Here is a 23,822-nt window from a genome sequence, read left to right as displayed (position 1 = left end):
GCCCCCAACATCTCCCAACCTAACGTCCCAGGCAACATCACTCGGCGTAGATTGTTTTTCCTGACGCGACACACGATCGCAAACGATCCGCGCCATTTCCATTGTTCCAGCGTTCCTGACCACTCGCGGAATTCTCCACGAGATACCGCAGGCATTGAAGTATACGCGCGTATGTAGAACGACCGGCAACAACAACAGTAAGGTCTGCCATGACGTCACAGGGGACTGATGTAAGGAGGCAGAGCAGGGTGGGTGGTGAGAGGTAGGACGGGATGGCCGAAAAAAGGAAAAAAAAAATTTTCCAACCGATTCTCCGTCCACGTCGAAACGTTCCGTAGTTCGAAGTGCCGTTTGCACAGTCTGTAAGAACAAAGAGTACTATCGCTGCTCAAATATAATTCGAGCGATGACCCCGGGTGGCTGGCACGACTGCGTCGTGGAAATTGCTGGGACTCCTCTCCCTCGTCTGGTGCAGCCGAAATTACCCGGGACACCGAGAACCCACGGCCGAACAAAGATACCCCTCCTCTTGGGGCCAGTACAGCCGAAACGATTCCATATGCCTACCGGGAAGGACTTGGTGCAGGATTATAGGCTGGGAATTAAAAAAGAAAATTCGCTGTCGTTCGATGTAAATAGCTGCCCCTTTTCAAACGATACCCTGACACGTCGTCTACGACGTCCTCGTTAACCAGGCTCGTGATTTTAATGTACCGATGCGGCCAACGTACGTCCTAATACCACTGTGCAGGGAACGAAGGCGACGAGGAGGTAGCGAAGCGGACGGGTCTTGTTTGGATTTTCATGGGACGATCCACGGCAGCGTGGCTGGCGATGGAGAAGGAGCTGATTATAGAAAATAATAAGACAAAGAGAAAAACCCAAAAGAGACTGCAGCCTCGAAGGAGATGCTCGGAAATGTCAGGCCAAGATCATTAGAGCACTCAACCCGACGGTGGGCGACCCAAGGTCGATTTTGCAGTAAACAAATCGTGACGTGCGCGCAGGCACCGTTCGATTCGGCATGTGTGCGTCTCGGGAGCTCTGGAACGGCGATCGTTCACGTGCGACAGCCATAGGTGGGACGAGGATCGGCAAGAGCGACGAAGGTCGATTCGTGGTGTTGGGTCAGTAAAGCAGCGCGCGTGTAGAGTGGTAAGGCCGGTTGCGATGACAGTGCGATTAGCACGTTGAGCATCGACACGCGCTGCCCTGTGTGTTTCCATCGGATAATCGCGCCGGCCATTACCGTGCAAATAATAAGGCAATCATTACAGCCGGTGGGACGGAGAGCGATATCGTGGGAAAAATAGAAGAATTGCGAGACGTGGTGCAACGAGACCAGGCAAGTCCTTGGATAAGACAAAGGAGACCTCGGCAAGAGACACGCACTTTTAACACTGCTCGAGGATAACGTCGATTACACGTATGACAACCAGCTTTCCTCGTGGCTCGTCGGAACTGGCTTGTTTGTCACGATATGGCCGGAGGATTAAAAGGCGAAAAAAGTCCAGAAGGATGTGTGTCGCGAAAAGTACTGGGGATTGCGTCAGGTACGTGGCGCCATGCTTCTTCGCAATGAGATTCCTTTGACTTCGGGATCAACGTCAACCGTCATTTCGTTTTGAAGACTGCGAGAGAGTGACAGTCCAACGGGTGGACCGAGTCAAGCTTTGTAAATAAAATTAATTCAACCGCCGGGCCAAAGTTATTTAAAGCCGCAGGACAAAGAGCGTAAATTCCCGTCGGGTTATAAAATATTACCCAGAGGACATTTCTTTGTTGCACTCGTAAAACTGACACGTTGACGCGATCAACACCAACGAGAAATATATCTTAACGACGCTCAAGACGGAATCTACGATCTGACTTTTACGCAAAGACTCACCTTTTTTTTTTCGTTATGGCCTATCCTGTTTAAATACGAGGCGCACCAGGAGTCACAACGGTCGGACACGATTTGTTCGCGAAATCACGAGAACCGAGCGGGCCGAGAGAGCGAGAAGGAGAAAGGGAGGAGCGCGGACACAACCGCACCCGACGGCGTCCCAAGTGACACTGACAGTGGGTGTTCTGTCATCGCGCGCTATCACCACATGGTCTGCCGTTCCTGGAGGACGGACGGTAGGCCGAGCATCGGTCTAGAGAATCCCAACGACGCTGCAACCCAACCAACACGGCCGTCACGATCGTACACTCGCTTACTCAGGCGTATCGCTACTACCTAGCACTCGCTACCTCGGAATCCCACCATTGCCACGCTGCTGCACGCTCGCATAGCACAGAGAAGAGAGAAACGAAGTCTTTACGGGGGCCCAACCGGCGCTGAGCTGTGACTCACAGCGACTCGACGCGGACTCGGCCGACACCGAATCGCGGAATCGAGGCTTCCCGGGAAATTTAAAAAGGCCACGCAACGCGACTCCACGTAGTAATTATGCCGCGAGGCTTTGAGTTCCGGTAGTCGCGCCTTCCGGGAAGGCGAGAAGGAGTCGTCGGAGTTTTACTGGTGGGTGTTTTTCTCGATTGCCAGCCAGAGGGTACAGAGCTTTTGGATTTATTGACTTTAAAAGCATTTGAATTTCTAAGCATAATTCTACCGTATAATCCGATCGGATGGAAGAATTGAAGACGGACGAGTGTGTCATCTCTGTCGTCTCTATGTAAGATGGAGGAGAGGAGGAGCGATGTACCACGACTAATCCCGTGATGCATTCAGGAATGCCAGCCTCGACCCAATCGACAACCTAGAAGACGGAGGACGATTCAAAGAGAGGTTAGGTTAGGCAGGAACGATTATTCCTTCGGACGCGAACCCTGGGACGGATATTAATATCGTCAAGTGTCTCGGCCGAGACTTATTTAACGGGGTCCTCGACGTCTTTCATAGAAGTTATACTTCTCTTCTTGACGGAGGGTTGACGCGCTCAAAGAAAATTAGGGCTGCCTATTCAAGCACAGAAACTTCCTTTTAACGTTCCTTCGAGGCATTAAATCGTCTCGTTGTTAAAAGGCTCTCGAATGACTCCCCTCTATACGCATGGTATGTAACATGTGTACATATACTTAGGTACTCTTCCTCAGTGGCGATCCCTTCTTTTTTTTATTTCTCTTTTTATCCCGTCGCTGACGAACGATTAACGAACGATACCCGAACAGTCTCCCCTTATTAACCGGTTCAAGTGCCCTTATAACGGGGTGGCACTCGAGAAAGAGAGAGAGAGAAAAAGAGAATAGAAAAACTTGCCTCGCTTATTATAATCTCAATTATTTTTGGCCTGCGCGATTAAGTATAGGCGTGTTACATGATTTCGCAATAAGCTGTTACAATCAAATTTAACTAAATTATACGGCATCGATAAAAACGTGTAACCCGATGCTATAGAGTGGAGTAGCAGCGAATACAGACACACCGACGCGTATTTCCAATATCAAGAAGGAGAGATGAAAAGTGTCGCATTTCAAAAACACGTGTCAACCCACATTGAGATATACGAGCATCTAGTATGCCGATAATTGTCATATTTTTTTGTCAGTCCTCGGTATTTCCCACCCGCACCCACTGTCCACGTAAAACAAGATAAGACCAAAGTGCCCCGCCGCCATCATTCACCGTGACCGTAGACAAGAAGGCAAAGCCGTAATAGTCAAGCTGCAGAGCACCGGCCTTTATTACCTTAGGAATTTATGGACACCGTGTATAAGAGATAGATGACAAGAGAGAGAAGCAATCCACAGCAATGGCGTCAGTAAAATTCCAAGAATTTGTAAAACTAGTCGATCGCGCGTCATACAAAATAGACACACAAGGACGCGGCGGCGGCGGCGGCGGTAACATTCAACTAGAATTGTAAAGAAAAGTTTTACGTTCCAAAGAGAATTCTGTCCCACTCAAGGACGTACCCTACACGACGTCCACCTACTTTCCGTCTCGCGAAAGCAATTATCACTACGATTATTTCCGTCCCGCAAACACAGTAGTACGTGAACTCGCCGTGGGTGTCACCACCGTCGCGCCTATATCAGTTTTCTTTTAAACCGTCAGTTCGACCGTCAACGTAGTACAATGAACACCGTCGTCACCGGCTAATCTCTAACAGTCTTTGATATTCTCGACTAATAACAACGGACTGATATTTTTCTTTTACTTTTTGTACAATCCTTCAATTCAACTACGTCTCCACGTACCTTTCCTTGTATTTGAGTTTATCCTGCCGAAGAAAGCAGTACGCCTTCCACGTGACAATGAGTAATCTCATGGCCCACGCGAATGGGGATCGAAAGGCACACAAAAAAGGAAGTCATGCCGGATTCTCGTTAGCAGGTCAGACCTCGACAATAATAATAACTATAGGTACGAATACAGAGAAATTGTTCGGATTCTCATTGGAGCGCGAGGCTTTCCAAGTCCTTCAAGGTCGCCAGTCGCCAACGCGTTGCCAAACGACGTTCTATATCCCAAGGTCGTATTAACCGTATTAACCGATCAGGAGTCCAGTTTCCTCTTTTCATTTCTTTCCCATTGCCCAGCGAGTCCATCTATCGGCATCTACAACTGTCTACGACTATTCTTGAAACTCTCGAGTCCCGTGACAGAATCTACCAGAAACAGCTGTAGAGCGATTGACGGCAACAACCAATTTTTCTATATACGCATAGACATCGCGAACGAAAAATGAAAAATTTCGTATCAAGGACCTCCACGAAGGAAAAAAAAACAGCATCGTCTCTCCTTCGGGGCGCAACGGTCCGTGAATTCCTTAGGAATGACGTAATCTCGAAGGCATTTCCGACGCCTTGCACTTCGGACAACCTCCCAACACGCACGTAGGTGCAGACTGGCGCGCACGTGCTACCACCACGGACAGGACTGAACTCGTCTTGTATATTCATGTATTCAATACCTGCGTGTCAGAGTGAGACACGATCGAGAAGCGCCTGCGCGTGACCGCACCGAGCACACGTGTTCCACCCCGAACTCCTTGAGAGTAAAAAATAAATAAAATGTGCACCCCCCCTTTCGAAGAAGCACTTCGTCACTATCGCCCTTACGAGCTCGCTTGCCCTCCGAAGAATGCTGGAGCATAAAACTCAATTTTCTTTTTTTCGTTACGTAAACTCAAACCAATCTTTCACGCACGAGAGAAACAATCGGCCTGATGATAAATGAAGATACATCGCCATAGTGTCCTATAGGATTCTCGAGATTTTGAGGATTCCTACCAGAAATTGTAAACAGGGCGACATTGCGCAGTGCCGTAACCAGTGTCATTTTCGCCCGGACGTTTCTCGGTACGGTTACTCGGCACATTTCGTGTATTGGCCTGCGCCGTGCGTAATTGCGTGACATCGGATAGTCAATTCCGAGACTTGGCAGGTGCGTGTCGCGAGACGGTACGAAAATGGCGTCTATTACGGCGCCTGAACGTCACGTATCCCCCACCCTATGGACTCAGCCGACACGCGTATACGTATCCACGGGTTAAATGTCGCGCGAACTCGAGCTCTTTTTCAAATAGCGTAACAACGATAATTGAGACTAAATGTTTTTCGTCATTTTTCAGGTAGCCGCTTGCTCGGACTCGACCAATAAGAAAGCAGCGTCTGATTCTCGCTCGCTCAGCCTTTAGCCCCGTCCTTTTTCTTCGACGACACCATTTTCACCGGGACAACGTTTCAAATCTCCGCTTTAGATACCAGTCTTGAATTTCTTTTTTAGCAGATCATAACCCAGCCAACCAAGGCCACCGAATGACTCGCGCCTCTTGCGCAAGTCCCAATTCTCTTCGCAGAACCCTATAGGATTCTTATGCGAAGGAAGGACAGGGCGGGGATTCCCCTCTCTCGTATCGCGTCAAGATCCGTCCCGGAGGAGAAAGTGTTTCTTTGACGTCATAAGATCAAGACAGGATATCGGCAGTACACGGAACCGTGACGATTTGGGTCTTTGATTTTTTGGTTAAGGCAATAGGAGAGATTTTTAAAGATTCTCAAAATCCAATAACTTCTCGGTATATAAGCCTAGGGTATCGAAGGAGTCACGATCTTTCGTAAATGTAATATTAATTTTTTTCCTCGATCATTTACATAAATTATTTATCAGTACCACGAATACGCAACAGACACGTTCGGTGAGCCTCGTCAATTTACAAACATTTTATTCCGCTTCCTACCATCGTCATATATCTTTTCCGAGCAATGAGAGCGCAAGAGCCCACGTGGCCGCAAGGTAATGCGACTTGTTTATTACCGCGATGTAACGAAATAACCATTAATAATGATCGCGGAAAGCGAGTACGTGACAGTGTACTCGACGTAACGTACTATACACAGCGGCAGAATTTTCATTCATAAATCGACGGATGAGTCAGCGAGAGCGAATCTGAGGTAAGTCGTTCGAAAATAAAACAGCCTCGCCTCGAGTATAGATTCTGTGTCAGTTCCTCCTCCTTAAACGATGACGAAGTCGTTTTCGTACAGAGTGTGCCAATACGTGTATATACATACACGCACGAGCACTAGATAGCGCGTCAAGAATTACGCCGATAAATTTATTCTTATCGATGTAAACAAGAAAATCGACATTACAAAAATATCATTTATAGGAGGAAAAAGGAGAAACATATTTTTTTTAAATCGCAGAAAGAAAAAAATTGTGGCACGTCGTTACTCTGTAAACTGTAAAATATGTTACCGACCGAGTCACGTCTAATTGCCAACGTTCAAGAATAATAATGTCGCGTGGAATCTCTCGTTTCCTGTTTACCAGAAGCAGACTGGTTACGACTGGGTCTGTACCAACCGCGTCAAGGATTCAGCCGGAGGATCTTGAGTGAACACTGGTATCCCGTGTAACGAGACACTCCGACTGCCGTCACTCGTTTCCAGAATCTTGTTCGTTAACATTTCCGTGAATTTTCCATGAAGCGTCGAGAAAACGGAAAAAAAAAGTGTAATTTTCCCGCTGGCAAAAAATCGAGCGACCCCGTGTCACTCGGATTACGCAATACTAATCAGCGGCTCGAGAAGTTTCAGATAATTTGTGTTACGTATAAGAAAGGCTAATTGCAAGTAATGCCACACAGTGTGTCGTGATTATTCGTGTTTTTTATCCGTACTCTCCGTCCGATCCCCGAGACAAGCTGTTACCAACTGCACCGTCGGTAAGGTAGGGTGCCCGGTGCATGACGGGCGGCATTGAAACGGGATACAAATAAGTCGAAGGATACGTAAGAAAATTCGAGAATGATTTGAGGAATGACGAATCGAAACTGTCATTCGTTACGACTCGGATAAAAGTTGGTGGAGATGAGGATGGAGACACGTGTCAACGAGGGTGGCAAAGTGCACGGGGAGGCAGGATGACACCTTTTGGCTCGGATGACCCGGCTCGAATGTCGGACTGCTAAACTTAACCCTGTTGCTGTCTAACTAAACCCTCTAATTGGCGGGTTAACGAGCGTTAACTCTGGGCTTCCTGTCGGGATTTAGATGGCGCTTTTCTTCGGTTTCGAGGAGCGATGCCCTGCGGGGTGGGGCACAAACTTTTATTTTTCACATCGACATTTTTCGCGTTTCCCAACGACAGGCAACTCTTCCCCTTCGGACTTTTTGCTCAAAGCCATTCTCTCTCGCTGGGCCGTGACCGCGTCTAATTACGTTAGTAATTAATCGGACTACGAGCCGTTGCACTTGAGTCTATTGCAACGTGAATCTTGGTAAATCAAAAAATTCGAAAAAGTAACCGTTACCCAAATGCAAAATTGACAGAGCTTCTCGGTCGATAAGGAAGGCAATTTTAACGGACGGCCAAACTAAACGCGCAATTCCCCCAACATCCATACTGGTTTTTAGTACAGCATCGATGGCGCGTGTTTCAAACGGTAGCCAGCCTTCATTTTAATTCGCGTCTTTCTCTCCATTTAGTCCTTTGCGTAAATCCCCGACATATGGGCTTCTTGGAAGAGGTTGGCACGTGACTAAAATATACGAAAGGCCGGCGACAAATGGCAAACGAGGCGAGGACCTTGTATAGGCGAATATGTAACGAGCGACGTATAATGCTTCTACTTCAAAGCCATTAACGTCAATCGCCCGATAGAAACGAAGCAATATACCGAATCGAGTGTCAGCGATGAAAGGACGCGAGAAAGACAGAGACTGAGAGAGAGCTGAGTTTACCTAAAGTGTAAAACAGACTTAAGGAACGCGGGTGATGTCAGTCGGTATCGTGTAGTCATTATCGCGCGTCGAGATAACGGTTCTTGTTTTAGGAATTTCAAGCAACCCCACCGTCGCCAAACGCAACTTCAATTAACTTAATAGCAACTAACTATTGCGCAACGTTGTCTCTTACCGCTTCAAGGAACTCGGCATCAGATACTATAAACGATATCAAAATTTTCCTTTCGTCCAAGAAAATCGACTGTCGGATCGAATTAATTCTTAAAACGACTCGTTTTCAGTGATTCGTCCTATCGGATACCTTAAGCTTCGTGCATAACGCAAACAGAGCGCTCGATACTTCAGTTCCGTTATTTCGAAATTTTCAACGACTTGTGAACATTGCACGGCATCGTGGTGCACGTGTTGGTAGGCCTTCTTAGAAACATTGGAGTACCTCATTCTGCGCGAGAGCGAGAGAGAAAAAGAATCAAGACGATAACGCTAACAATAATACATGCTTCAGGGTGCTCTACACGAAGAATCGAACCGAGCACTGATTTCAATGGATACCTGTGAGGAGACGGACGACCACGGGAATTATATTGTCTATAAAAACTTGCCCGTATATTTTTTCCTTTCCACGAAATCCAACAATTGCATAATCAGATATTCCGGTAGCGTTTTATACATTTTTTTGCTGGACGTTCCTCTTCTCTTTTATTGGTGACACGTGTTCTACATATATCGTCGATACCTGTGCGAGAATCTTAACCGTGGCTTCTTACGCTCAAATATTAGCCAAAGTCTGGCGTTAGAGTAGAAAAGTTGTAGATTTCTCAAAAAAAAATTACGAATCCAAAGTCCCTGCTGTCCTAGAAATTATTCTACAACTGAAAAGCTGTCGACTTTCTCCAAACCGCCAATCGCCACGGATGAATGGGATCAACTTACAATCAGCTAGTCTGCACTGACGAAACTGTATGAAACATTTTCTCGGAATTTCCTAGACTTACAATTAGTCCTTGTCACTTTTCCGTAAAGTAAAAAAAGAGCCATGCTTTATCGGGCAACATTGTTCGTTACGACCTCTCAATGTTTACTTTGCGTCTCGGACAGGCACGGACTCGCTCGAAGCATTTAACGAGCGCACGTGCACGCGTCCAAATTGCCCATACAGACACAACGAAATATATTTCCACTTAAAATAAATGTATCGTCTTCTTACCATAGCGTTCTCTTCCTTCGTAAGTTGCCAAACGTCATTGGCGGCCGCGTCGTTCGAATACATCGAGAACATGTTGTAATTATGATCCTCGACGACGTAAAAGCCCGCTGAAGGTACGCGTTGCGTCATCGAGTTGCCAATAACGTACAAGTCCCCGTAAAAGATCGTTAACGACGATAAAACAAAGGTGAAAAAGTAGTTAAACCGTAATGAATAATTTTCAAATGAACGTCGGGTGGGTATCGCGTTAGAAAAACAAACAGATGAAACACTTAGGACTAGTGTTTTCCGACACTGCCGTTCGCGAACTCCGTCACTCCGCGTCTCTGGATAGACTGCCTGCTCGATGCGACACTTGGCTGCTACTGTTGCTGCTGAGTCTCTCCCACTTACGAGTAAAAGAGCTCGGGACGAGGAACAGACACTGTCAAAGAGCTGTCAGAACTCGTGGCGGTTGACACTCCGTATGAGCGGCAAGAAACGATATACGTCAGTCGTTCGCGCCACGTACAGTATGACTGAGGCGGGCAACGTGATCGAGGAAACTATATAGAAAGAGCTGACAACTATCCCCCACCGCCGCGAGGTAGCAGCACGAGCGATGACGTCATCGCCATCTTGATTGCCGATTCGCGCGATAGCGCTCAGCCAATCAGAGTACCCGCTTGTGCTCCTTGTTCGCGGAACGAGCAATGCCAGTCGGAACGAAATACGTTTTTCCAGGTATCCCGTTGCTAGCGATTCGCCAATTGGAGCAACAACTTTTTTTATCATTAAAATACAGTGTGTATAGATGAACGATAAACTACCGAGGGATTGTGACGCTTCGCAAAGCAAGCATGTATACAAGAGTTCGAACGGATTAAAGAATGCTTGATAAAAGTACCTCGCTATGATTTCTGTGCCGACTGCCGTTGCTGTGTAACACGGCTGATATAACTAAGGGTATAATGTCAAGGAGAGGTTCCTCTCGAATTGGCCAAGTATCCCGAAGAGTGCCAAGGCATTCTCGTAACGGGACTGCACGTGTCTTTTATCCGTGTATATTATCCACTGGACGACTAGCGAGACACGGAACGAAGGGACTGTGAAAGCGAAGAGCACTGGAAAATACCGAGTCTACAACGTGGACGACACTGTCGTGATTACATTTTCAAAATTGCCATTTGTAGGTTAAGAACCATGGCGTACCGGCACGAGGAGGAGGCTGACAAGATAAAGACTTGTTCCTAGTCTATTTAAGTTCAGGGATTCCCTCGGGTACGTGGCGCGCGTCTCTATACCTAAGCCGAGAGTCTTTGTTCTCTTATGTTTTGATTCCGCATGGCGGATTCGCACGCGCGCGATCGTACGAGCTGACGAAACGAGTAAGTCGATCTTTCTTTTTCATGAATATCCGATGCTCGGCTAACGATATATTCCTAAAGGCGTGAAATGTTTATGGATTTTATTTAATATTTTACGCACGTAACTGCACTGTCAGTATCCACGTATGGTCATTGAGACAAGCGTACCGCCTGAGGGTGGTTCTACCATAGAAACCGAATAGACATGCCAACCTCGAGCGGTACCTTTTCTCTTGAATAAGCTTGTACAGCCAAGAGGTTAATCGACGTATTTTCATCGGAACGATCGAACGGTAGGAAAGAAAACGAATTTATAAAGTGGTAACATTTATTTATCCTGCGGTCAATGTGGTTTTCTCGGTTCTGTTACCGAACCCATTCGCCTCCGTTTACAGTGTATAAGTGCAACGAGTTATTTACTCAGGGCTCACTCCTGGCTCACTCCTGGCTCACTCCTGGCTGTTTATGTAACAATAAAATAGAAGCCGACGTCTCGTTCGCCGCGGTCGAGTTCACCGAGTGAGCCGTGCGGCTAAAACAAAGTCGTCGAGTGCGAGGAGAAGAGATATACTTAGAAAGCGCGAGAGCGAAAGAGACAGACAGAGGGATAGACGTCTAGTGTCAGCGAGTAGGACACTCGTAGTAGTCAGTGGGAAACTCCATGGAGCCCGTCCGAAAATACACACGAGTGGATGAAAAGTGGCGCGATGGAAAGTAAACTGAATATAAACAAAAACGGGATGATTCAACATAATTACCGACGCTGCTTGGATTTTTACACTTTTTTCTTCTTTCTTGGTATTTCCCATGCTATTTCGATAAATAGAGAGGAAACTACTACACACAGATTTACTGGCTACTTTAACGACGAATTTGATTTACAACGTTATTTTTGAACGACACAATCATATTTTTCGAATTTTTCGTAATTGTCAAAAAAAACAACCTATTCTTCCTGTTTACGAGTTTGTTTTGCTATCCTTAATCAAAGGAAACCCTAAATCAGGATTAGGCCGAAGACCTTTTCGAAATGAATCATTATAGGCCTATCGATAGTAAAGTACCCAAGTGATTGTGTTGTAGCATGAAAAATAAATAATTGCGATAAAAGTCGAAATAAATAATGGCGAGTCTTCGAGATCACATTGTTCTCCGAAGGAGATAACGATAACCCATTAAAAGCAGGTACCGGGATAACCCTAACCTAACGGTTTCTTGTTTACGTCCGGCAAGTAATCGGTTATGAAATATTCCAAAGGAAAACTCCCTGACGGTTCTTACGAAGGAACCTCGAAAGCCCTGCGCATGTAGTTTCGAAAGGCGGCCGCCTTTGTCTCGTTACAAAGAGATACTTTAATGAGAAACCACGAGTCCCGGGGTTAATCGAATGTTTGTGGGTAATCCAACCACGATGGTACGCAACGTGCATATAAAATCCGCCTAAATAAATAAGCCGGCGAAAAGAGTCGTATGTTAATTGGGCCCAAGAACAATTCACTGTAGGAATGCCAGACGTACGGTATAATGACAATGGCTGCGGAGGATTGCTTAAAAAATTAAAATATTAAAAAATACAAATTAATATTCAGTTAAACATACACTGGCTACTGAGTATCGAATTAACGATTAACGTTATCACTGTTTGATCAATTGAATACACTTGTAAGCAGTCCCATAAAACCGGGTTCACACTCCTCCAGAAACGTACCGGTCGTCGGAGGGCGTAATAAAGGGGGAAAAAAAGACGTCAAACAGTAACCATGTTGGTTTCTTAAGAAAGTTTACGGCGTCCCTTAAGCGGCGGGAAATTCAATTGGGACAGTCAAGTAAATCCGTAGAATTCTCGGTAGACCCGTCGGCGTGTCTCGATAGATAAGTCAGAGTTCTCAGGTGCAAAGAACCGTGAGTCAGTGAAACTCCTTTCTTTGTGGAGCGCGACCAGTTGCGTGTCGCAGCTGCCGACGGCACGTGACTCCATTGGTCGGGAGAGCATATAAAGGAAGAGAGTCGTCAAGTTTTCACGATAACTGCGTGCCCAGACTGATAAAATAAATTGACGCAGGAATTAACAAGCTATCCGGCTAGATCGACCGCAGGTCGCCTTGTGCGTATGAGAAATTCAATAATTTCATAGACAACAAAATGAATCACTGAGAGAAAAAAAAAAAGATACAGATATACCATGCGGCACTGAATGCTCGATTAACATTAAGCTATTGAACAGTAGCAAAGAAGATCGCTCGGCTGAAAGTGATCGTAAAGCTGCGACAATTCCTCTTTGTGTACAGTTAGTATAGTTTTACGATCGCATCGAGGCAGCGTTTACTTTTCAGACAAGCTGGATGGCTTCTTCGGCGAGAAGCTCATTCTCCGTAGTCTGACGTGGACGTTGAGGTTTGCGCGCAATAAGCGACAGGGACGTCTACGGGAAGTTCCCTTTGGAGATGAGAAGATAAAAGTGGCAATGGCGAGCAGGGGCGTCAGTCGAAAAGGAAGGTGACCCCCGCGAACGTTGGAGAGATAATTAGATAGCAACAGCTGGGCACAAGCCGCGTGTCTGCTTATAGCGTTAATGCTAGGCTGTATGTGTAACTTCGTATAGATATAGAATGCACGTGTAACAGAGTAGGGTAACGTGTGGCTATCAGTCAGGTATGAACGTGTTTGAATTGCCGTGGTAGAAGCTATCGGGCGACGTATGGGTTCCTAATAGAATTAAAAACAGCTGTTATCCCCACAGAAGCCATGCCAGGGCGAACCCTAGATCAATACTATTAGAGCACTGGAGGCGCCAGGGAGTTAGGGGTGTACTCTTCTTGGATAGGGGGTACGCAGAAACCCCCCAAGTGCTGGAAATACATATAGGACGTACATACAAGGGGGTACAGTCGCGCGAGGAATTTACGGAAGCTTAATTTTCAGGAACGTCCAGGAAGATATGTGTAAGATTTTACGATATTAAGTCGTGACGCGATAACCGGCTGCGGATTCATTCAAGATCTGCGGAGACTCCAGGCTCGGTTAGGGGGCTGATCGGGAGTAGCCGAGTAACTTGAGTGGGAGAAGGACGGAGGGAGAATAAGAGAAATAAACAAGACTTTGGTTGCAGCTCGATTGCGCAAGGAAAACTCGTAGAGCCCGTAGCGAGCGGTTTTGTCGCGATTACCCATAATGCTCCTGATGCCGATCGCTGATTGGTTGGCGCTTCGATAGCTCGTCTTCTCATTGGTCGGGCGCAGGGGACGGCCAATAGGATTCGTAACGTCGGCGGATCGCACGTGGCGTGTCCCCTTAAAAGGACAGACAACTGGGGACCGGAATGAAAGTTGTTCAATCGGTTCTCGACTTTACTACAGTCTGGGAAACCGGTCTGGTTCCTTCGAAATTGTCATGGTTCACGATACAATTGTTAACTGATAAATAAGACTCTAGCGCACAATATAGATTCTCGGATATTTCGTGTACACAGATAACGCACTGTGCTAGAATGATTTCCGAAAGCAATTGAGGTCGCGGATTATATTTTTATTCAAGGACGCGGCTGTAAGTTGAACAATTACAAAATCATATTGATATTGTACATTTACTTGTACCATGTATTAGAGGAATCGTCTCGTAAAATTTATTTGACGTCGGTGTCAGGATTCTTTGAATTACCTCATTTTCGCGCGCAATTAAAAGTGTGTTTCTAGCGGTGACGCGACCGAGCCATGTTATTTTAACGTTTCGTCGACGCAACCGCGGATTAACGTGTATTTTTGGCCAGCTCGAATGCGTGGTTGGATCCAAAATCACGGCATGATTTAAAACCACTAAACCATTTAATTTCGAGAAGATCCTCTAATCGTATTGAGCTTTAAGATAATGCTTAGAGTGTCGCTTGAATAAAGGTATCAACAATATTTATGTTTCTGTTCGACAGTCACTATAGAGCGTTCCGTTTACGTGGCACTGTAATAACGCAATCAGTGATTGTCAAGGTATCTTTCACTCTTTTCACAGTTTCAGCAGTGTCGGACTTCTATTAAGATACACTCCCCTTTCAAATAGTCAAGACTTTAAGACGTCAGATTATTCATACTACTTCAAGATTCGTTAAGTGGCCACGCAAATATTTAACAAAATATACATAGTGCGATTAAACATTAATCAGGAGATATCAATCAGTCACGTATTTACACGGGATTACGAAAATTGCTAATCATCCTGAACCGACCGAAGGCACAGACGAGAGGTCATATCTTGTCCATGCATAATCGTAGGATCCTTACGTAACCGTACTTTTTTTTAAAAAGCATCGACCAATCCGTCACTTTCATCATATTGCGTTTCTTTCATTCAGCAGTAACTGATAAATTGAGAAAAAAGTTCTTCGATTGATACATAATTTCATTCACAAGGAGCAATCAACTGCGTGTAATTAAATGTTCCTAGTGACGTTTATGAAACTGATCCTTTATGAATTGTGCTTTTATTATAGGTACAAGTTAACCTAAAATGCCATGTACAATCAATTAACGTTAATCTTGATGTCATCTGTCGTAAAGGTGTCATTTGTGCATAATGGCTGTGAAAAGTGAAAAGAAACCTTAAACGGGGAAGGGTTACTCACGTTATTAGGGATTGTCGAGGAGTTTGCAATACTCGACAGAAAGTCATGGCTGACGCGAGAGCTCTGCGAGGCACCGCTGTCGCTGGAGACACTCGAGCTGTCGTAGAGAACGTCCGATACGTCTAGCTTCATGGTCGAATCGTTCGAGGGTTCCTCGAGCCTCGGGATTCGTGAAGTAATCGCGTACCGGATATTCGTGAATACGAGTTACCGCGGGTTAAGTTTTTTCCTCGAGCCACGAACGGGACGCTCCGAGGTAGCGGGTCCTCTTCTCGAAACTGTGTGTGAAACTGTGCCCGATGACTCATAACGTGGGGGAATACCTCGGGGTTCGTGTATCTTCGGCCCGTGCCTTCGTACTTCGGAAATACGTTCGGGTTCTCGCCGAGAGACCCGAGGCACTTCTGGCTCGGATGATGTCATTCGCTATTCCCGGCTGAGCCTCAGCCAATCACAGAGCCCGAGGTAGCTCACTGACGACATAACCCGCCAAGAAGACCAGGGACGGCGCAATACGTGCCATGTATTCCCTCAACTTTATTTCATTCTGTTCTATTTCTCTGATTGCTCGCACCGATGCAAACAATATCTTACTATAAAAACATGAGCGGCCGTAGTAAGATCTAGATTGGGAAGAATACGATGAAACTTGGGAATTACTGGTATGATTATCTGTCACGTAACATTACGACATCGAGTAAGCAGACCTCTACTACTTGAATACATTTCACTCCGACTCGACAACTGTCTCGTCAAGTTTGTCTTTTTCTTAAGTTTACGTTTTTTCTAGCTCGCTCGGGATTTTACGTAACTTTGTATTTATAAACTATGGTAGAGAACACTCGTTAACCTGGACAGTGATTGACGCCGGGGTCATCCTCCACGCGTCCATGACCACTGTCATTGCCAAAAATGGCAGGGGGAATGGACGTCAGCATCGTTGAATCTGTTAATTGAAAAAGAATCTTAGATTTGATCGTAACGCGGACAGGTTAGAGGATGTTTTGGAAATACCATTCAGTCTTGTACTTTCTAAGGATTTTTTTTCTCTCAGAAAAACACGCACCCCCCAGTGGCTCAGGGTAACCGGAGTCTAGTGACTCCCGTGGTGTTCAACGTATCACGCATGGACGAAAATTTAAACGAGAACTATAGAACTCTACTGAGAATCTTGGATGAGTCACGGCGTAGGTCGCGTGGGTGGTGAACGGAGTAGCCGGAACATTTCAAACGACTGGGTGACTCACCGATTGGGAACATCGTATATTCGCACGTTAACCTGTCTCGCCGCATCTGATTCCCCTACTCATTCAGCAGCTTTCAGCCACAGGATCCTGACACTTTTCGCCCTGCTCCCCGCCTTGTACTTTACAGGTGTCGCCTGTGCCCCAAGTATCCGATGTACTGAGAAACAGACCTCGGAAAAGGCTATGCTTAGTAGTAAATAGATCTTTGCTCCCGATCGGAGATACGAATGAGGAATGACACTTTTACTGATAAGAATTAAATAAAACTCGCTGAAGACAGGTACGTTATGTCAGAATCGTACAAGACTGTAATGTAATTTCTAAAAATAATACTTACATATTTAAGAATAACAAAATTACAGTATCTTATCTTGCAGATAAGAAGGGTATCAAAGAAATGCTCAGAGAGGATGACATTCACCTGCTTAGCTTCGCATCTACGATCAAATCTAAATGAACAGGCGCTCGGCGTCCTTGGGCTAGCTTCTCCTAGCTAGCAACCAAGGTAGGTTAGGACCATATCTGGCCAGCGGTTAGCAGCGATTAGAAAAATCTCAGGAGGAATGTCATTGCCACCTTGTAAATCATTCTACATCTACGGCAGACATTGCTGTACCCCAACGATGGGAAAAGCGTGACGATGTAACTGCCTTGTGCCCAACCGAGATGCCTTTCATCATCCTGGTGTCCTACGGAAACAAATAGGCTAACCTTCATTCCTCGGGAAGCTCATCTCGAGGCTGAGAAACTGCTCGTCGCAACGTCTTCAAGGATTGCCTACCTAATCAATCTATTGCCTCGGGATTGACGTCCCACTAAAACCGCATCTGTTATACCAGTCTACTATTATCTGTCAGAAAATTAATGGACTATCACGCAAGGCGTTAACTTCCTGCTTTATCTTATCCGAATCCGTCATCTTCGTAGCGCGTTCAAAGCAGCAGACATTCGATTCACGTATAATTGGCTAACGAGTTACATATGGCATTAGAGTTATCGCGCACTCGTTTACGTATGCATCAAATGTCTAACTAGGAAAACATATCCTAATAAACATAAATATGCTGTTTACAGTGTATGTACGCTGCAGCAGGAAATGGCTGGCTAAGGAGATAGCTATTCATTACAACGCATGAGCTTCCTTATGATCTTGAATGCGGCCAACTGCGGTCTTATTAGTATTGGAGCACGTCGGGAGGGATATTTGACGTCTGACGTAAGCAAGTCTCTTCCGTATCGCCAGTGGCCCCTGACAATGTCACTCGGACAAGCTGCAATGATTTCCAGAACAAAGGAGAGAAACGAGCGTTGAATTCGTACTGGGCAACTGCAATATATTATTAGCAACAATGCAAAATATCAGCTATCAATCTGTGGACTCTGCACTCACTTGCAGAATTGCTGGTTCGTATATCAGGCGCAGCTACGCTCTGCGTAATGTTTTAGCTTTCAACTTCGACCACGTGGGACCAAATGAGTCAAACCTACATAAGTGCTACAGCGTGCACGTGTATTTCAGCTGACGGCCACTTGCAAAATACACAGGGCAGACAAAGCGTGCACCAGGAGTGAGGTTATATGGGCAGTAGTTTATTTATACGCTTTGCGTATTATTATTCTCTACACAACTCATATGGTGGAAGGCACGTGTTATAATGGGACACGGGATACTTCTGTTGCAATAAATTATTTCACGTTGATATTACCTATTTAGATCATTAAATATTTATTTTTTCACTTCGGCCACGTCACTTGGAATCAGACTTTAAAAAGTATATAGGTTACAGCAGTAGGACCAGACTGTAGAGATGAACATGGGCGTTGGCGCCTACAACTGAATTATACATTTTAGGAGAGGGCTCCGTTTAGGATCGTTCCTTTCCTTTCTTTCTTCCTGACTTCCTCTCCTTTACGAGGCACGGCTAACTAACGTCGGAGATAAGGGAACAATGATGGCACCCCCTCCTCGTTTCTTTTGTATACCTCTCGCGTGCAGGCTTCTTTAATCCTACGGATCCATTGTATGCAAAACACGTTTACAGCGATCATTCAATATTCCCAGAGTCGAGAGGCTGCGTCGTCGTCACGCGACCACGAGGACTCCCGACAAAGGTAGTAAATTGAAAATTATAATGTTCGTGATCGTAATTTCAGATTTATCGGTCTTCTCGCACACGAGAAGTTCACGCTTCGTCCAATCTTAAGGATCATCTCGGACTGGACGAATCAAGATGCCGGAAGACTCTTACGTCTCCAAAGTGCAGTATACAAAGCAAAGGATGCTACCCGTCGGAACGATTGAGTGTGACGTCATACCAGAGAAAACTGGTAAATACACAAAAATGAAAACACCTGTGAGACATTTTTTTTTTCTTCTTACAGCTCTCCACGCTAACACGTAATTTAGCCATATTGACGGGGCTGTTAATTTCCCTTTGTTACACTCCAGAAAAGGAATCCCTCGGTCTAATTATCCTTGCATGATTGTTCTTGCGATTACTCATATCGCTATCGGAAATGAGTAAGACTCGAGATAGGCAAAAAATGTTTGAGCTACAAACGACGTCGGAGTGGTTGGAGGCCTCTGGTGGCTTTGTGTGCCAAGCACTGCCAGCCATAAACTACGCGGGACGCAGCATCGAATCTCTAAACAGCCAGCGAACGATAAAGCACGGCCTGACACATGGGACATGAGTTTTTATTATTCCATTTTATTATCGCGAGATTGATAGCATCTCTCGATAACAATTAACACGGTAAGTAAACACGTGCATTGTTATTAACTAGTTACAACATGTGACGAGCAGATTGCATATTTTTATCTTCCAAGTATGTATACACGCGCGACGTTGAAAATACGGCAAAGGAAAATTCGAGAAAAAAAGGAAAACATGTAATAGAGACTTTCTTTTCCCTCTTATTTGTCAGACGTTGAACAATGAAGTTAAATTAAATGTAGATAACTTAATGCGTTCAATACCTACCGCTATGATATCGTCTAGACTCGAACCATCAGACCTCAATGTTGAGTCAAATGGATGTAAAAAACAAAAAATGCAAATCGACGGATGACCGACCGCAAGACGGTTGTTGCGTAAAAGACAAAAAGTTACTCGTGACATGAATTTCTGAGTCAGAATTTGTATCTAGAGGAAATGCGATTCTTCAGCGAGGGATATTAGATGAATACACATTAGAGAAGGAAAGGTCAAAATACTTCTTAACACAAAGACTGCTCGATCTTCTTTTATACATTTATTGCATTTGTAATTTTGAATGACTGTAGCTTTCTAGTTATGAGTTATCTCTGGTTACATAACTAATATGTCGATCGTGGAGCGGTGCTCGAATATTCAAAGTAAAATCTAAGTAAACGCATAGATTATGTTCTTTATGATAAGAAAAAAAGTTTCTATGTTGATTTTGTCGTAAGATATATGTGAAATTAATGTATCTCGTGTGCCAAGGCAATTAATTAGTATCCAATTCCATATAAGTCCTCTTAATATTAATGCTTTGATAGTAATAATGATAATAATAAATCTATCTAATAGTAATAAATAATAAAGATCCTCGCAAACGCTTAATCTACATAAATAATTAGACTTGTGTAAAAAGCTAGACAGTTTCATAAAGCAGGGATAAAGTTCAGTGAAAATAAAGTGTTTAGGAGAATCGTGGCGTAATAGTATAGTGAAGTATCGTTATAGTAAAATGTACATTATAAAAGTATATAAATTTCTTAAAAATACTATACACACTCATTATCACTTGTCGGTAATTGGCTATTTTGAAGCATTACCAACTAGGATTAAAATTTGACGTAAGCCGATAACGATCACTGGAAAAAGAATATTTTTATCTTTGCGTGTTTTTCATTGAGCAACAAGCATGGCTGAGAGCTACGTTCTAGTTTCTTCTATAAATTAACGAATTCTCATTTAACCGACAGTTAAGAATTAGATGATAATTAACGAATCTCTATATGCTAAGTAGCGAAGTAATGATTTCTTGGACGTCATTGGGAAATATGTGTTCTTGTTCGGATTTATATATCAAGTGGTGATTTACTCGACGACTAAATCGTAGTGATCGATTTCTTCGAAGGTTTCGTTTACATTCTTTACCCACTGCTGTAATCTCTCCTCTTCCTTCTTGTTCATTTTTTGCACCTTTTTTTTCTTTACCTGCTTCTTCTCGAAGCTCTCATCCAGGTTCTCCGTCTCCTCGTCATCCGAGAAATTGTACTTGGCTGCACGTTTTCGCTTGTAGGAATATCTGGGTGGCTGAAAGCAAAGGAATTCAATCAGTAGTTGATCGCACTTACGATACTTAAGGTAATATATATTTCAGTAAGTTTATCAAAGCTTGAGTAATTACTTCTACAAAGTGACTTGGCTCCAAGTCAGCAAATAATGGCGGGTCGGTCGTCTGTTCTTTATCGGTCTGATATTCATTGTCCGACATCATATCAAAAGTATCAGAGAAACTATTGACGTCGAATGATTGTTTATTCTTCACTGTTTCTTTATCTTGCAGTTCAGACTTTTTCAAGTAATTCGTTATTTTACCATCTCCCTTCTCAGCATTCATTATATTTTGTTTTTCCTTCAGGACATTTGGATGAAGTACTTTCTTCACTTCTCCTAGAGAAACTCTTGCTGGTTTCGCAATTGACTTTATTTTGTGTCTCAGCAGATCATCCACCTTGCGTATCGATTCATTCGATACAGGTTGTTTCATGGGAGGCACGTCGTTCTCTTTATTAGCTATCGACGAAGTCTCCAGCTCTGAATCTGAATCCTCAAATCCAAAGGCGTTTTTGATGTCAGGTTCTTTATAAGTCTTCTTCGGCTTTCCATTGATTGGTGTCGATTGAGCGTCGTCAAAGATGCCATGCGTAGTACTGATCCTTGTACTTTCTGGCATCGTGTCCAAATTCAAAAAGTTATTTAATTTTGATTGCTGTAATTTCTTTGGTTCGTCAAATAGACGTCGTCTTTGAAGACCAGACGGTCCTGGTTGTGGTTCAAGGTTTTCTTTCTGCAAACCAGAAGGCCCTGGAGTTGCTTTGATTTCCTGAGTCTGCTGCAACGAACGCTTTGGACTTGGAAAATTAAGCCTTTTAGATAATTTCTTTGGAGATTTTTTCAGACTTTGAAAATTGGGGATACTATTTTCTTTGTCCTCTGTATAATCGTCGAAGTCAGGTATATTGTTTACACTCGACAGTTTAGTACTGGAGTTTGATACTCTTGCCGCTGGTGATTGGACTTCTGCATTTTTGTTTGACTCGAGAGAAACGTTACTCCTTGACTGTGCGTTTGAATTTTTATTCGAGACACCAAGTACATTCGCCGTTGGTTGTGTCATTGTGATTTTACTTGTTATGTCTGTGCCAAAGACTCTAGGTGATTTTGAGGGAGAATTTTCTTTCAAGGGATTTTGCTTTGACAATGCCAATTTCTCTATGTTCAAGTTTATATTCTCACTGTTTTTCTTCGTAATCTCACTTATCTTTGTTCCTTGGGTTGTTGTTTTTTTGATGGGATTTACTGCTGGCAGAGTACATACACCCGATTGCTTTTTTGGCTGCGGTGTGCTTTGGAATATTTGTTTCACTTGAGAGAATGTATTAAATGTCGGTGGCCTCCATGGACTCGAAGGATCAAAATCTATTAAAGACTTATTTATAGGAGATAAGGATTTATTTAGAAGAGAGTGGTTAACCATTTCTTTTTGGACTGTGTACATTGATCTGAATGCATTTGTTGGCCGGAATGGTTTGAATTGTTCTGTACCAGTTGCTTTTGGATTCCCCTGTATATTATGTATTTGAATTTTGTTGCTGCTTTCTAATTTTTGAACAGATAACACTTTTGGCTTTTTTATTACATTACTGGCATTATCTGTCAGCGTTGTTTTCAGTGGCACTTTTTCTTTTTGTGTTCTAGCATTATGCACAGCGACAGATTCTTGTTCACTTTCAAGTATATCTGTAGGCTTTACATTTTCAACATTATTTTTTAGAGGACTATTGATATCTTCCTCCAATTCATTAGCATTCACATTGCTTATCACTTCAGGAACACGGGCTACTTGTTCAGAGTTTACGTTCGTTTTAACTTTTGACGATTTTCCATTTGATGTTACAGTTTTCTTAGCTCTTTTGACAGCTGGTTTTCTAATACGTTTCTTTTTCTTAATATTTCTTCTTTCAGTAGAGTCATTAATATCAAATTTGAAATCATATATCTCATCACCATTTTTCAGATGCTCATCGGTTACTCGCATAGACTTATATACAGGTGCTTTTCTGGCCACTGGTGGCTCCATTTTTTCAACAACGACAATACTGTTTCTTCTTTGTGGTGATAAATATTTTTCGATCAGCAACGATTCTTCCAAATAATTTTTAGTATTTTTCCTGGGTCGTAAACGTTTTGCCACAGTCTGTGCCGCAAAGGATTCTGTCAGAGACATTTGTCGTAAGGTTAATGGTTTATCCGGTGTGTTAAGCTTCCTCTTCGTAGCCTTAATATTCTTTTGTTTACTTGTAACTTTACTTGCAGTCTTTGCAGCATTCTTAACTGTTGGTTTTTTATCATCATTCACTTGTCCTCTTCCACGCATTCTGAAAAACTTCTTTTCCGTCTCCAATACTGTTTTCCCGCTCGACGCAACCGAACTCTTCTTTTTTCTTGTTGATGATGTGTTAGACGTCTTCACGGATTTCATGTCTCCCGCTGTTAGTATACACGGCCTACGAGTAAAATGACAGACCACACGTGGATTAGATTAAAATTGACAATATGAAATATAATTTACACCTGTTTAATATAATAATATATATGCTAAGTATGTAGAACAGAATTCAATTTTTTTTAGTGAAATAATTTTACAATATGTGACAATTAATATAATTACGACGCGTTAGTACAAGTCTCCGGTAGACAACAATTACCTATTTCATGAATATTTTGAATAGACCCCAATCGATAGGAACGTACCTGCGTTATCGAGGGACCAGAGTCCTGTTAAAATCGTAAAATATTTCAAAAAACACTGTAGTTTTAATAAAATAAGGATTTTGCGTCGTATCACAATACACGCACAATACCAGTATTCAGCACAAGCGCCATTTTGTTTAGCGCGCATAATATACAAATGAATGTAGTGGTGCGCCTGGAGCACATTTTCTTTCCCTCAGTAATGTCAACTGTTGC

At 43.8% G+C, this 23,822-nt stretch overlaps 2 protein-coding genes and 1 long non-coding RNA gene across 9 annotated transcripts in view; 1 reads left to right on the top strand and 2 right to left on the bottom strand.

The window, feature by feature from the left end:
• The window catches only part of LOC107263136 (transcription factor kayak), a 23,618-nt gene extending 7,990 nt beyond the window's left edge, over positions 1-15,628 (bottom strand). Inside the window, exon 1 of one of the 2 annotated variants that reach the window (XM_015730033.2) lies at positions 15,350-15,628. In XM_015730033.2, the coding sequence (XP_015585519.1) occupies positions 15,350-15,481 (132 nt within the window). In that variant the 5' untranslated portion in view covers positions 15,482-15,628. Of the gene's footprint in view, positions 1-9,391; positions 9,887-15,349 lie in introns of those variants that run through there. The other variant, XM_015730042.2, reaches the window with a different exon arrangement.
• Positions 15,629-15,787: 159 nt separating this feature from the next.
• LOC107263218 lies at positions 15,788-19,688 on the top strand. Of its 5 annotated transcripts, none has more exons than XR_003058821.1 (5): positions 15,788-16,340; positions 16,404-16,876; positions 16,974-17,101; positions 17,671-18,000; positions 18,751-19,688. It is a non-coding gene; the product is annotated as an uncharacterized LOC107263218 (long non-coding RNA). The 5 variants fall into 5 exon arrangements; XR_003058815.1 differs by having other exon boundaries at positions 17,671-18,924; positions 19,046-19,688; XR_003058810.1 differs by having other exon boundaries at positions 17,671-18,950; positions 19,046-19,688.
• A 150-nt stretch (positions 19,689-19,838) lies between these two features.
• On the bottom strand, positions 19,839-23,745 carry LOC107263077 (muscle M-line assembly protein unc-89). Of its 2 annotated transcripts, none has more exons than XM_015729908.2 (3): positions 23,607-23,745; positions 20,977-23,359; positions 19,839-20,882 (listed from the first exon to the last, which is right to left on the bottom strand). In XM_015729908.2, exons 2-3 carry the CDS (start codon positions 23,332-23,334, stop codon positions 20,664-20,666), a joined length of 2,577 nt encoding a protein of 858 aa, XP_015585394.1. In that variant the 5' UTR covers positions 23,335-23,359; positions 23,607-23,745; the 3' UTR covers positions 19,839-20,663. The 2 variants fall into 2 exon arrangements, with proteins under 2 accessions (XP_015585394.1, XP_015585400.1); XM_015729914.2 differs by having other exon boundaries at positions 20,977-23,365; positions 23,607-23,726.
• Positions 23,746-23,822: the final 77 nt, after the last annotated feature.

Source organism: Cephus cinctus, unplaced genomic scaffold (genome assembly GCF_000341935.2).
Source record: "Cephus cinctus unplaced genomic scaffold, Ccin1 Ccin1_scaffold0013, whole genome shotgun sequence".
Lineage (NCBI taxonomy): Eukaryota > Metazoa > Arthropoda > Insecta > Hymenoptera > Cephidae > Cephus > Cephus cinctus.
Note: the sequence above shows the minus strand (reverse complement) of the source record. Positions and strands in the feature narration are given on the sequence as shown.